Source organism: Neomonachus schauinslandi, chromosome 3 (genome assembly GCF_002201575.2).
Source record: "Neomonachus schauinslandi chromosome 3, ASM220157v2, whole genome shotgun sequence".
NCBI lineage: Eukaryota > Metazoa > Chordata > Mammalia > Carnivora > Phocidae > Neomonachus > Neomonachus schauinslandi.
The window spans coordinates 105,082,144-105,096,259 of NC_058405.1; the positions used below are offsets into that span (position 1 = coordinate 105,082,144).

Here is a 14,116-nt window from a genome sequence, read left to right on the forward strand (position 1 = left end):
TTATTATTATTATTATTATTATTATTATTATTATTATTATTATTATTTTGGCTGGATATTAACAAGCTAATTACATTATCAGTTAACATCCTTACAAAAACTCACAATTTTATCTTTTGTTCCCAAGATGAGAGTATCCTGTATGTAATTTGGCTTTCTAGCCTTTTGTTCAGTTCACCGTTTTGTTAGCTTCTTTGTTTGTCAATGCAACCTGTCATTCTAACCCTTACAAAGAAAAGAGGAATCAACTGCCCATAGTGTTAGACACTTCATTACTTATAGACTATACTAAATGGCTGTTAAATGTAGAGAAAGACCACTTTTAAGAAAGTTATTTTGATTCCCTAGGGGAATTATCATGAAAATGTCTGGGTAATGGAGTTCCATTCAGCCATCAAAGAACTACTAAGTCCATGAACTTAGGGCATGAGATAAATGGTGTTAATAAGAATATCTACTTTCACTTGAATAAGATTTTGAAAAAGAAGTGTTTGAGTCTGTTTATGTGCCTTGGATAGCTAGTGAATAACATGGAAGATGAAATCATAAGCTTTAAGCAGTATATCCCCACCTCTTGATGTTTCAGAGATTACAGAGGGCTGTTGAAACATATTTTTTAAAGAAAAAAACAAACTCTCATGGTATGGATGAGTTTATGTGAAAAAGTGAAACATTTAAGATAATTTTTTTAAAGATTTTATTTATTTATTTGACAGAGAGAGAGAGAGAGAGAGCACAAGCCGGGGTAGCAGCAGAGGGAGAGGGAGAAGCAGACTCCCTGCTAAGCAAGGAGCCTGATGCAGGACATGATCCCAGGATCCTGGGATCATGACCTGAGCCGAAGGCAGATGCTTAACCGACTGACCCACCCAGGCATCCCCATTTGAGGTAATTTTTAAATAAATGGATACTAAGTAAATATGTAGCTGGGCAATGTAAGAATTTAGCTCCCCTATGAATTTTTTTTAATTTTATTTTGACTTGTTTGTGAATAGCCCCATGAATATAAGTAGTATTTTTCAACTTCTCCTAAGAAACCCTTGCAACCTCAAGGTTTAGGTTTTCTGGCCTTTAGGTGAGAAGTTAAATACATTTGTTTTCAAAATCTAGGCTCCTGAATGTGACTGGGGACTTTTACAACACAGTGTGAGAATGGAGAATTGTCCAATCTTAAGAAGAATACCTCAAGACTGGGAAAGAACAAGTCTGTGTGGGTTCTATAAATACTAGAGACTTACAGTGTCTCCCAAAGATGCAGGAAATCAGTGGATGACTAAGGAAGTTTGACCTGAAACACAGAACCTCTAGAGCAGCCGAGAAGATTCTCTCTAGGCAAACCTATAGTCAATGGGAGGACCTTCATGAGGGGAAGGTCCATATGTGAGACCTTCCAGAGCAGCAGAGCTCTCAGAAGTCATTGTACCATAGAAGGAACCATGGTGGCCACTGAGACCAGACACCTCATTTTTCCTTTATCTCTGACTAGGCTTGATTTCACCAGTGCTGTGTTCCTGATATTAATATGGAAAATCATTAACAGAGAAAATCATGAAAAGTGACTATTACTAGACTTTTCTCTGATATTGGAAAGTAAAGGATTACAGTTCACTTTAGATTTGACTGAGAAAAAAATATTAACTCTGTGTCATATGCTTTTTTTTAAAAGCTTTATGGAGTAATTAACAGCTGAGCCACAAATACATAGGTGCATAAATAATAAATTGTGTGAAATATTATAAGCATTAACACAATCTAAGTTTACAGAATTATCCAGAGATATTCTAAACTTTTTCACTTAAGCTGTGTGTACATAGACCTTATTAGAAATGGATTGTGATTCATCATCTAAGCAAAGCTGAACCTGTGGTTTCATGAAAATTGATGACCCGCATCGAAGTCTACAAGACTGTATCTACTGAAGAAAGAGACTGGGGAGAAGAAACTGTTCAAAATGCATAAAAATATTAGTCCTGACTATAAATACTGTAGCAAATTTATGCACAAATTCACAGATGGCAAAGGCATCAGCTATAGGGAATAAGGTTTCCAAACATCCTATTCCCAACCCAGCCATTCACCACTTGAGGTAAAACAGATTATAAAATTGACTGTCAACTCAGCACAAGAGCTATTCCCTGTGCTGGGTGTGTGCGGCACAGCACTTAGACATAATGCTACTTATCTCATTGTGTCAGGAGTAAAGTGCATTGCAGAACTGTCCATGTCACACTTACTGGATTGAATAATAATAATTATAAATGTGACTCTAAAGAACTTTCTTTTTTGCTTGGTTTTGCAGAGTTGCCTACCTCGTCAGAGCCATCTGCACAGTCAAAATCTCCATCACACCAGAACCTTGAAGAAACGCAGTCCCCGTTGGCACAGAGAAAATCTTTTATTGTGCAGGTCTGTGGCTCTGGGGACAGAAAAATAGCACAGGTTTATTCTATTATATGCAACTGCATTCTAAATTTATATGACATATACCATGAGGTAGCATTAAGAAAAAAGAGGTTAGCCAAGCAGAACCAATAAATTGTTTAGAAAAAGTGTTTCATGAAGCATCTTTGGGACATAATATAATGATTTTTCAAATTTATTCTAAAGTCCTGAATAGAAAGTGGTATTACAGAAACAAATTGAAAAAAAGACAAAAGATAGCCTACCATTTAGTAAAAATACAACATCAAAGTAAAATAAAAGACATAAAAATCTACATATTGCATAATAACAAATCTTCTCCAGTTGTTGGAATTCTCTCATTTTATGCCTTTAGTTAAAGTAAGACATTTTGTGACTCTGTACCCATGGGGCTATTTATTAATTGAGTAGTAAGTCTAGCCTTTGGCTCTTGACTTCTACTTTGCATTCTAATGACTTTCTAATTCTTCAGTTTTGCCTCCAGAAAATCAAGAATTCGTTAAAAAAAGAAGGGCACATGGGGATATTACTGGACATGACTGAGTGGGTAAGAGTGGAAGGGACAGAAGGAGGCTCTCTTTTTAAGTACTGCCTCTTTGTTTATGCAATTGTTTGCTTATGCCCTGTATCATTTACTTGCCATTTTAGATAATTTGCCAGTTATTGATTTAATTATGCTTCGCCATCTTCCCCATATGATATAAGCCAAGAAGTATGACTTGCTACTTGGCTTAACTCTGATATGGAGTATGTTTCATCTGAACAATGAAGTAGGATTTTAGGAATTTTTTCCTGCAGGTAATCGATATGACTGCTAGAGATCATCTCTTGTTTAGTTTTTGTTCTCTAAATAGAACTGATATCTGGCAGGATGAAAGACCCCTTTTTGTTTTCTCTACTCATTAACTGTATTTGCAGCTGCCTCACACACAATACTCTTACTCAAGTGAAGAGGGAATAACAGAAATTTAATTTAAGGAGTATCCATATGAAGCCTAATTTTCTGCAAAAAGATTGCGGCTATTTCAGCCTGCATTTGACTATTGCTCTACACAATCACTCAGTTTCTAGCTATAGGGTAACATCATGAATGTTTGGTATTGTAAAGGCTCTTACATTTCTATGTAAAGATCCCTCCTGAGACCACTGGAAGAACTATGGAAAGTGTAATGTGTATCAGCATTTTGTTCTGCTTTGGGACTTACTTTCTTCTACAGTGTGAACTTCAGGCTATGAATAAGGCAAAATGCTATTCAGTGGGATGAGAAAAAGCCACTTAACAGGAGGATCCCCCTCATTTCTCAACACTCCTTTGTTCAGTGAGCATGACAATAGCAGTTTCTCTTTTTGTCTTTGCATTATATTTACATGTGCCATGTTTTAATCTTTAAAAACAACTGTATTAATACTAATATCACTATTTATAACAATAGTAGTTACTACCAGCTAGTGATTGCTTATTTGTTGTTAAGCACTAGGTGAAGTCAATGCTAAGTACATGAATTAACTCAACAATTAATCCTAACAACTGTATAAGGTAGGCGCCATTAAAGGACCCTTTTGTCAATGAGTAAATTGAGGCACAGAGAGGATAAAGAACTTTCTCCCAATCACCCTGCAAGCAGAAGAGCTAGTATTGAACTTGAACCTACACAATCTGATACTAGGGTCTGTACTATTTACTACTAGGCCATATCACGTTCCCCCTTACTATTGAGGAAATAATAAGTGTTCACATATTACAGAGATTAACAATAAAGTCCTGAGAAGTCAAGTTACTTATCAAAGGCATATGGCTAGCAATGTCTACTTCACTTAAAAATAAAAGAGAATCCTTTTTCTCTTCTCATTCTTCCATACTGAAGCCAACCCACCCTCCTGTTTGCAGACATGCAGTTTTCTTCTCAGGGAAAAGAAATTATAGTGAAATTAATAAATTAATTAATAAAGAAGTGCTCAATCTATTTGATAATGGAAAATAACAATCAAAATGATTTTCATTAAAGAATTAGAGAGTATTTTTTAAACACATTGTATTTAGGTGTTTAAAAGTAACAGCAGTAGAAATACCGAATTTCATGGACTTGGAGGTATCTGAATGAGATTTTTTTTTTCCTTTAATATTTTAATTTGCCTTTATCCTAATTAAACACAAGTTTGTTCGTCATATGCCAAACAATGACTTCACAAACTTTGACACACTTTGCTATAGGGTTGGATGTTGTTGATCTAAGATGATAACAAGTTACAAGGTTATAAAGTATTTCAAAAAGCATTTGCTTAATAATTCCACAGAACAGTCGTTCTATAGAGACTTTGCTAACATTATTAATTACTCTGTTCTAATATGGGCACAGAGGAACTGAGTGATTTGTTGGAAAAAGTTTTTTCAGTGCATATGAAATTCTGTAAGATTCTAGCATGCTTTTAAGGATGCCAGCAAAACCACTTCTGAATAATAATCATGAATTATTTATACATAAACAAGTGTCATCAAGGAATGGGATAGCTAGTCTCTTTTTAAAATTTTTTTTTTTTTTTAAGATTTTATTTATTTGCGAGAGAGACAATGAGAGACAGAGAGCATGAGAGGGAGGAGGGTCAGAGGGAGAAGCAGACTCCCCGCTGAGCAGGGAGCCCGACGCGGGACTCGATCCCGGGACTCCAGGATCATGACCTGAGCCGAAGGCAGTCGCTTAACCAACTGAGCCACCCAGGCGCCCAGCTAGTCTCTTTTTAACTCTCACCTATATGCCTCAGAATCTTTTGCCACTGGGTATCTCAAAAGGAAATTCTCTCGAGGAAAATGTAACTTAGTTATGAAAGAAGGTCCTGAGGGATTATATTCTCTTATTGTTTCTTACCTTTGATCTTTTCTGGATAAAGTAAAAGACCAATTTTTAGACCTTGGCATGAGAGTTAGCATTTTTCTTGTTAAAAAGAACAACAAAATAAAATGATCATACCTGGAAGATAACCCATTTGGAAAGAAAATTTGAGTGTGACATTTTCCCCAGTATTTCCAACATGTTTTTATCACCTTAACTTTCTCTGATACTACCTATGTCCCCAGATCTAAAGTAGATAGGGAACCCCACACATGAATAATTCCATAAATCTCATCTAAACATGCCAAATCAACAAAAAGAAGCCTTGACAGGGCATGTTTTGGAAGGCTGATCTGGATTCTATAGTAAGAATAAAAAATAGGGACATTGTGTGGAAAAGTCACTTCCCTCAATGCTAAAGAAGGCAAAAACATACAGGCTCAGAACTGAAAAGAGCTTTGGAAGCCATCTTGCACAAAATTGAGGAAACTAAGTTTAGAAAATAAAAGTGACTTTCAATGCCACAGAGTTAGCGGCAGAGCAGAAAGGCTTCCAGACTTCAATTTCTCTGCTGGGTATATTATCATAAAGCCTTGGTGCTAAGTTCAAAAGTTATATGAATGTGGGTGTAAGCATCTGAGGAGAATTTTTAGAATACAATTAGTGTAACTGACATGCTATACAAATAATCTTCTGATATAAATTCAGTGTGAAAGAACTAGAAATTCAAATAAGGCAGACACAGCTCATCTCTCTACAAAAACCTTCATTTGGTTGATCAAGTTATTTGGTGCTTTTGAATCTATTGGATGTTAGTTACTTCTTAATAATGCAAATATGGGAAATAATTTATTTTGCACATCAATTACTTAGAAGGCAGACATGCCATATATTTTATATTTGTTGCTGATAAAGATAGTATAGATGCTGAGATTTGTCAGATATTTCCAAACCTTTGATACAGATGACAAAATAACTCCAATAACAATAAAATTTTCTTGTTTTTAAAAGCCTAAATCATTGTTGGAGCACAGTATCCCTGCTGAACACTCAGCAAGGGAAATCATCAGCAGATGATAAAGAAATGACAATGGACTAATTATCCCATATAAATATAAAAAAGTAGAAAGCATAATAGATTTAAAACATCGTCGCAGTTAATTGCTCCACTGTGATTCAGACACTTCCCAGATCTATGCCTGGAGTATTTCCAACACAATTTAAAGAGTAAACTCTATATCAGATTCATAAACAAGTAAGTCCAAAAGTGATTTTAACAATACATTGCTAATATTATAAATGTGTCAGGCCCTGTGCTGGACCCTGAAAAATAGCCCTGCTCCCTACACTATTTCCAGATATTTAAGGAGGAACTCAGATACATGCGATAAAGAAATGAGCGGTGTAATGGAATGCAGGGGAGTGTTGGTTAATGGAATGTGGTCAAATAAAAAAAAAAAATGCCGCTGTTGTTTTTTAACTCTAAGGCTAATTTATTATCTATGCTAGACTTCTCTACTTAATAATTGCTGACAATAATTGCCAGGGGTGAAACAAAATGCATACCATTGACTAATGATATTTAGAAAAAGTGGTAACAGTATACCGCTATATTTTTGGGTATATTGTTACCATCTATACATATTAAAATTAAATTTATACATGTGATGTGATATACATAGAGTCATATATATAAATATATATATAAATAGTAATTTATATGTATATATAATAATACTTTTATTATAATCATATACATGAAGTTATAATAGTTTCAAAAATAATGAGAAATTGCAAATATCTTGATAGCATTTAATATGGGAGCAGTATTTTTTCTAAAGCTGACTTCTATATGACCAATCTCCAGATGCTTTATATAGCTATAATGTATTCTTTTCTCTCTCTTCATAGACTCAGCTTCTGTCTATGTAGAACTTCTGGCATTTTCAATGTTTGAACTTTCTCATCTCTATTCAGATGGTATCTTCAAACACCACCCAATTATCGAGATCCCTCAATCCTTCCTCTTACACATTCTTACATGTCTACCATGTTACCAATTCTCTGATACTGGTCCTGTGTATGCCCTTTCTCCTACCATGTCACAACTGTAATATGCTTCCTTCCTGCTCACTGTCACCTGTTCCCTGCAAATTCATCAATGTTGCTATCTTAGGCCACATGCTCAGGATGAATGGGCACTAAAAGAAGATCACACATAATTGGGTATTTTATACTGAAATGCTTGGCATTGCAGCCACTCTCTTGCTTTTTCTTAAGGGTTCTGTGGCTATAGTGATTTATAAGTTTTCCCAGTGACAAGTGAGAGGCGTGTTCCTTCTCCTTGTGTTCTCGTATGAAAAACTGACTTTTAGGAGATGCCAGCAAAACCATAGTCAACCACTTCGGAAACCCCAGCAGACCAGAAACAGGTTATCCCCACCCTTCATTCTTCTTCCCCTTCTTTACCAGTTATAGCAGTAACCTAACTTCTCACACAATTTCAACCACCCCTTGAATAAAGGGTTTTCAAAGATGTAAGTTTCCAACGTGGCCTTCTCACTTCCCCTCTCCTGTTCTCAACATCCTTCAGTCATAGGGCACTTCTTCTCAGGTAGTTTACTGATAACGAACACTCAAGGTATCCAAAATTAAGCTAAGTAGTTTTCTGTATGTTTAAGCTCTGAAACAGAAGTGAATTAAATAGAAAGTATATATGTAATTGCTTCTTTTTTGTATTTGCTCTTCTATTCCTGCCACTCTTACTTCATTAGGTTTTTCTTTTAATCACTGGATAGAATCTGAAAACCTGCTATACAAAAGAATCTGGAACACTCTAACAACTCTTTGCAGGGTTTTTTTTTTACCTTTTTAAAGGGTAAGATCAGTTGAGAGATCTATATGTGCAGAAGGAGTAATAAAAGGTCCCCAAATCAGAGTAATCCATAATCCTAATGATCCAGAGATTTCATACTTAATGTACCTGATGCTTAAACACCAGTCAGATTACGTTTCAAAAGTCATTTTTAAAAAGTTGATATTTTGCAAACTGGAATATCCAAGTGGTTTAGTAAGGCTGTGACTCTACTAATTATGTACCTTCATATAACATATTCCAATGCTTTAATGTAACAATTTCTATTTCATCTCCTGTGTCTTAGGAAATGAATGCTCTTGGCCCAATGTATAAGAGTAGACACTATTGTTATCATCAAATCCTTTCTGGAAGTAGCAGAATATAAATATTTAATAAATAGAATTTGATTAGTATCTTATTTTAAAACATGACTATATTGCTTTCTTTGTTTAAACAGCACTGTGAGAAAGTGCTGGTAAGAAATATATTCAGAAATTAATGCTAGAATATAAAGATGCTGTCACAATTTTACATACTGCCATACTTTTTAGAAAATAAAATTGTTGGACAATTATTGTCTGTTAAATTTATTACATAAAAATGCAGGAGGCAGATGATGATAATAGTGTTATTCTATTTTCAGAGAAAAGCAACCTGAATACATATGGTGTTCACCACTCCAGAGAGAATAAATGATATTTCGCTGAAAGATGCTCATGGGTAAATTTGTAGTGTAAAAGGATTTGAGACTGAAATGAAATGAATACCATCCACTAAAGAATGATGTGTTTTGTATGTCTCCACATCATTCAGCTCTTTGTATGAACTTGCATCAAGGGCTCACTTCATTGCATACTAATTGGTTGCATTAAACCTCATGATACTTTCATACCAATTCTGATAACTATAAGAAAATAACTCCCAGTATGAGCATTTCAATAATTCTACCATTTGAGATTCAGGTCAATTTAGTCTGAATATTCTTGTCCAATGTGAATATATGTATAAAAATGTGAGCTGCAGGACAGATAGGTTCAAATTCATACCTTAACTGTGCTAAAAATTGCTATCCTGCTTATTAAATATGCTGTAAAGCTCATAATGTTCTCAAGCGAGAGTTACTTACTACAGTTTTCTTCATCTGAATTATCACTGCAGTCATTTTGGCTATCACACCGCCAGTGATCTGGAATACAGTTGTTGTTTCTACACTGGAATTCGTGAGGTCCGCAAGTCTTTTTATCTGTAATAAAAAGAGCCACAGTTTTTGTCGTTGACTTCCATGAAGATATCCCTCATGATACCCTTACTGCCATGCCAAATCCAGGGCATATGACATTTCCTCAGACCTTAAATCAGTTACTAATTGAGAAGCATCTCTAGGAAAAGCTGAAGGCAAGTGCTAAATAAAATTCACCCTACTGTCTTATGTTGTTATCAGTCATGCTTTCATCACCAGCTAATTACAAAGCAATTGATTGGCCCACTCACATAAAGTCAACACAAATCAATCAAAAAAATTATTAAGAACTACCATTCTCTTTAGGACACTCCCTCCCTAAGCCACCTTCTATATCTTCTTTAAGGCAGAAAAAGAAATGGTATTAATCAGATCCTGAGACTGTCATCTTGTCTTTCTCCCTAAGAATTTCTTACTCATAATCTACTTATCAACTGATCTAAACTTATAGATTATAATAAAACTTAACACCCATCAGGACCTTGAAAATTAATAAAGTGCCATCTCACTTGAACTTCTAAACAATCCCCCACTGAGTGCAAGGACAGGTATTAACTAGCCCTTCATTTTACAAATGACAAAAGGCAGACTTAGAGTTTAGAAGCTTGATGAATTTTTACTACCATTAAATGGTACAGTCACTATATATATTTGTGTGTTTTTATTCTTGCTTTAGTGCTCTTTACAACAAATCTGTGTTCAAACTGAGACAGACGCAGAATGCATGCAATAAGAATTTATTTAAAGTTTAGGTTACATATTCTTAAGTTTCTATAAGAGTAATAGCTAACTGTATATAGTTTAAAGCAGTGCATCTTAAACTTCAATGTATATATATAAATTACTTGGGAAATTTGCTAAAATGGAGATTGTGATTGAGTTGATCTGAATTTCTAAGAAGCTCTCTAGTGATGACATTGTTCTTAGGTCTATGAAACATACTGAGTAGCAAGGGTCTGAAACATAAAGATGGGATAGATTCAATAATATAATGACAATAAAATTATAAATGTCAATGTACAATTTAGGACACATTCTCCTTTCATATACTTAGATCAACTCCGTATTCTCAGCTCTTTTAGAGATGCACAGTGAGTTTAACAACTCACACTAGTAAAAAAAAATTAACTAAAGGAGAGGATAAGCTATTTGTTGCTGGTTGCTACTCTTTCCTTTAAAATGTGTCTTATAAAATTCAAACTCAAATAAGATTATGAAAGCAAAAGTGATTTAGATATAATTAGAAAATTAAATAATGAACATCTATTGAGGATCCAACCCACCTCTTGGCTAAGCATTTTCATAAACATGATCATATTCAATCCTCATAACATCCCTCAGAAGTATTATTATATGCATTTAAATGAATGAGAAAAAATAATTCTGAAAGAGTTTAATTTTTTCAATCTTACAAAAAGTATTAAATGGTAATGGAGAAATTTATATCCAGATGTTGCTCCAGAAAAATTTAACATTTCTGTAGAAATTCTCATGACAGACTTCAAATTTGTCTATAGATAGATAGATATCTTTACATATGTCTACATATAAAGAGCCTGTATTTCCCTTCCTCCTTCCCTCCCTTTCTTCCTTGCAGGCTACCTGCCTGCCAATGATTACTCAGACCCCAATTTGTGTCATTGTGTTGAGTGCTGTGTTTTGTGATATATCTTTTTTGCCTATGTTACACCTAAATTTAGATTTTAAAATTGGCTTAAAATCTGTAGAAGTTTTAACATAGCATTTTGCACATTTCACTCAATCAAGAATTGTGTTAGGATGATTGGAACTTTAATAATGACCATTGAAAATAGGGGATTTGGTACAGAACTATGTAGATGGTTGTTTCATTTTGGCAATTAAAACAAACTTCTCTGAAACCACTACTCTATTTTTGTTTAACATTAGCTTTATTTATTCCTCTCTACATGTTTCTTGCATTATTTTTAAATATTGTTTTAAAATTTTAGAATATAAAAAAGTAAGAAAGATCAGACTGGATCAGACAAATAGACTATAGGACCTAGTGTTAGAACATTAGCCCCAAGCAATTTCCCACGGCTACAAAACGTACACAATAGGTACTTGAGGATGGATACAATAAGTGTTTTTGAGGGTTTTTTTTTTCTCCTAAATCCTATTTGTACTTTCTTTTTTCTATATTTAAATATTTGTATCATATTTTATGTTTGAAAGAGATCTACACTTATTTCTTAACAAAAACAAGTTACAGTTCATTGCAAGGATTTCCATTTGGGGCATGCAGAAACAGTAACATTGAAAGGTTAATTGCCTTATGCAAGGTTATTCAAATTTTATGTTTCCAAATTATTTAACTTTTTGATCCATGACATTGCTTATAAAAATTACAAATACAAACTATACAACCCGTATAGGCTTGTTCTGTATTTAAAGTCTCCCTTGAGGAGATTAATGTAAATATAAATATAAATATAAATATATTTTTAATAGGAAACTATGAGCAAGGTAAAACAGCAGTTCTCAAATTGGCTACACATGAGAATCACCTGGGAAATTTAAAAATCCCTTTGCCCAGTCAATATCCCACATCAATAAAATCAGACTCTCTGGGGTGGAACCCAGACATCAGTATTCTTATTAAAGTTAGCTGACTGATTCCAATGAGCAGCCAAGATTGAAAATCACTGGCCCAAAAAAACTAATTGTAGAACAGAACATATGTAATTCCACTTATAATACTCTAGAGTAATTAATATAAAATGCTCACAATATGTACACGTTTCTATTCAAATTGTAAATAGCTTTAGAACAATGCAGTGTTTTTGGGGGGTATTATAAATATGGAGAAAACAAATGGAGTATCTGAAAACTTGTTTTTTTTTTAAGTTTAATATGTTTTCACATGAATTACAGATACTATTACAAATTTGATCCTCCCGGAGGGACTACCAAAATGTAAAACTGTATATGGTGTATACTGCAGTAACTATTGACTCTTGTACATACATGAGCTACTTCTGAAAAAAAAAAAAAAATCTGGTGTCTATGATGTTTTTTGAGCAAGAACTGGGAAAGTGGACTGGGATACAGGAGTGGAAGAGAAATTTAAGTTTCTCATTATGCCAAAAGAAATCCAAGAAAATGTACAAACTACTGGAAGCAATAAATGAATTTTTTTTAAAGATTTTATTTATTTATTCATTAGAGATAGAGAGAGAGAGGCAGAGGCAGAGGCAGAGGGAGAAGCAGGCTCCCCGCGGAGCAGGGAGCCCGACGCGGGACTCGATCCCAGGACCCTGGGATCGTGACCTGAGCCGAAGGCAGACGCTTAACCAACTGAGCCACCCAGGCGTCCCCAATAAATGAATTTGGTAAGGCTATAGGATACAAGGAAAAAATATATATATTTAATTATATTTCTCTATATTAGCAATAACCAGAAATGAAATTTGAAAAAAAAAGAAAACTTTTACAATGGTATCAATAAAATAACAAATACCTAGGAATAAAACTAGTGAAATTTGTGTAATATCTTCACACTAAAAGCTGTAAAACACTACTGAGAAAAACTGAATAATGCTTAGGAAAATGCAACAATGTATCATGCTCATGGAGTAGAAAACTCAAAATTGTTAAAATTTTCTACAAATTAATATAAAGAATTAATGCAACTCCTATCAAAATCCTAGCTCGTTATTGTTAAAGAAATAGATTATCCTAAAATTATATTGAAATGTAAAGGATTTAGAATAATAAACCAAAACTGAAAAAGAAGAAAAAGTTGGAGAATCTACAGTATCTGATTTCAAGAGTTACTATAAAGCTATAGTAATTGAGAAAATATAGTACTAAACAAAAATGATACAGAAATATAAACATACATATGTGGTCAGCTCATTTTCAACAAAGGCCTCAAGTCAATTTAATGGGCAAAGAAAGTCCTTTTTAGCAAATATTGCTGAAATAAGTGGCTATCCATAAGAAAAACATAAATCTTAACCCATCATACTCCATACCAAAAATTAATCTGATACGATCATAAACATAATGGACATGGAAAAATATTTTCATAATCTTGGAGGAGGCAAATATTTCTTGGGCAGAACACAAAAAGCATTAATAGTACACAACAAATTGGTAAATTGGACTTCAGAAAATTAAAATATTTTATTCTTTAAAAATATTAAGAAAATGAATAGGCAAGCAACATATTAAAAAAATATTTGCACCATATATATCTGGGAAATTACTTAGATCCAGAATATATAGAAATTCCTACATATCTTATACATTAACAGACAAAAGACTTGAGAAGATACTTTACAAAAAAAACAAAAAAGATATTTGAATGACAAAGGTTCTCAAAATCATCAATCACAAATGTACTGCAAATTCAAACCATGAGAATCCACTACATACTTAGTGAAATTGCTCAAATCAAAAAATCCACACTAAATTTTCATGAGAATACAAAGGACTTGAAACTCTCTCTTCTGGTTCTTAAAAAGGTAAACATATAATTACCCTATAACCCAGCAAATTTACATCTAAGTGTTCATGAAAAATGGAAACAAATGTTCACAAAATAAATTTGTATAAGAATTGTTACAGCAGCCTTATTTATAGTAATCACCTTCTAAGATATACCCAGTGAGAATATATCCATTCAACTGAAAACTACTCGGGTATAAAAAAAAATTATGAATTCTTAAGACATAACTTAGAAATGTTTTTAAAACTTCATGCAAATGAAAAATTCACAGGCAAAAGGGTAAATACCATATGCAT

At 33.7% G+C, this 14,116-nt stretch overlaps 1 protein-coding gene across 1 annotated transcript in view; it reads right to left on the bottom strand.

Moving 5' to 3' along the window:
* Window positions 1-14,116, bottom strand: part of LRP1B (LDL receptor related protein 1B) — a 1,499,204-nt gene that overhangs the window by 136,562 nt on the left and 1,348,526 nt on the right. The window contains exons 67-68 of the mRNA XM_044913608.1: window positions 9,233-9,349; window positions 2,310-2,416 (exon numbers count right to left, since the gene is read on the bottom strand). Of these exons, the coding sequence (XP_044769543.1) occupies window positions 2,310-2,416; window positions 9,233-9,349 (224 nt within the window). The remainder of the gene's footprint in view (window positions 1-2,309; window positions 2,417-9,232; window positions 9,350-14,116) is intronic.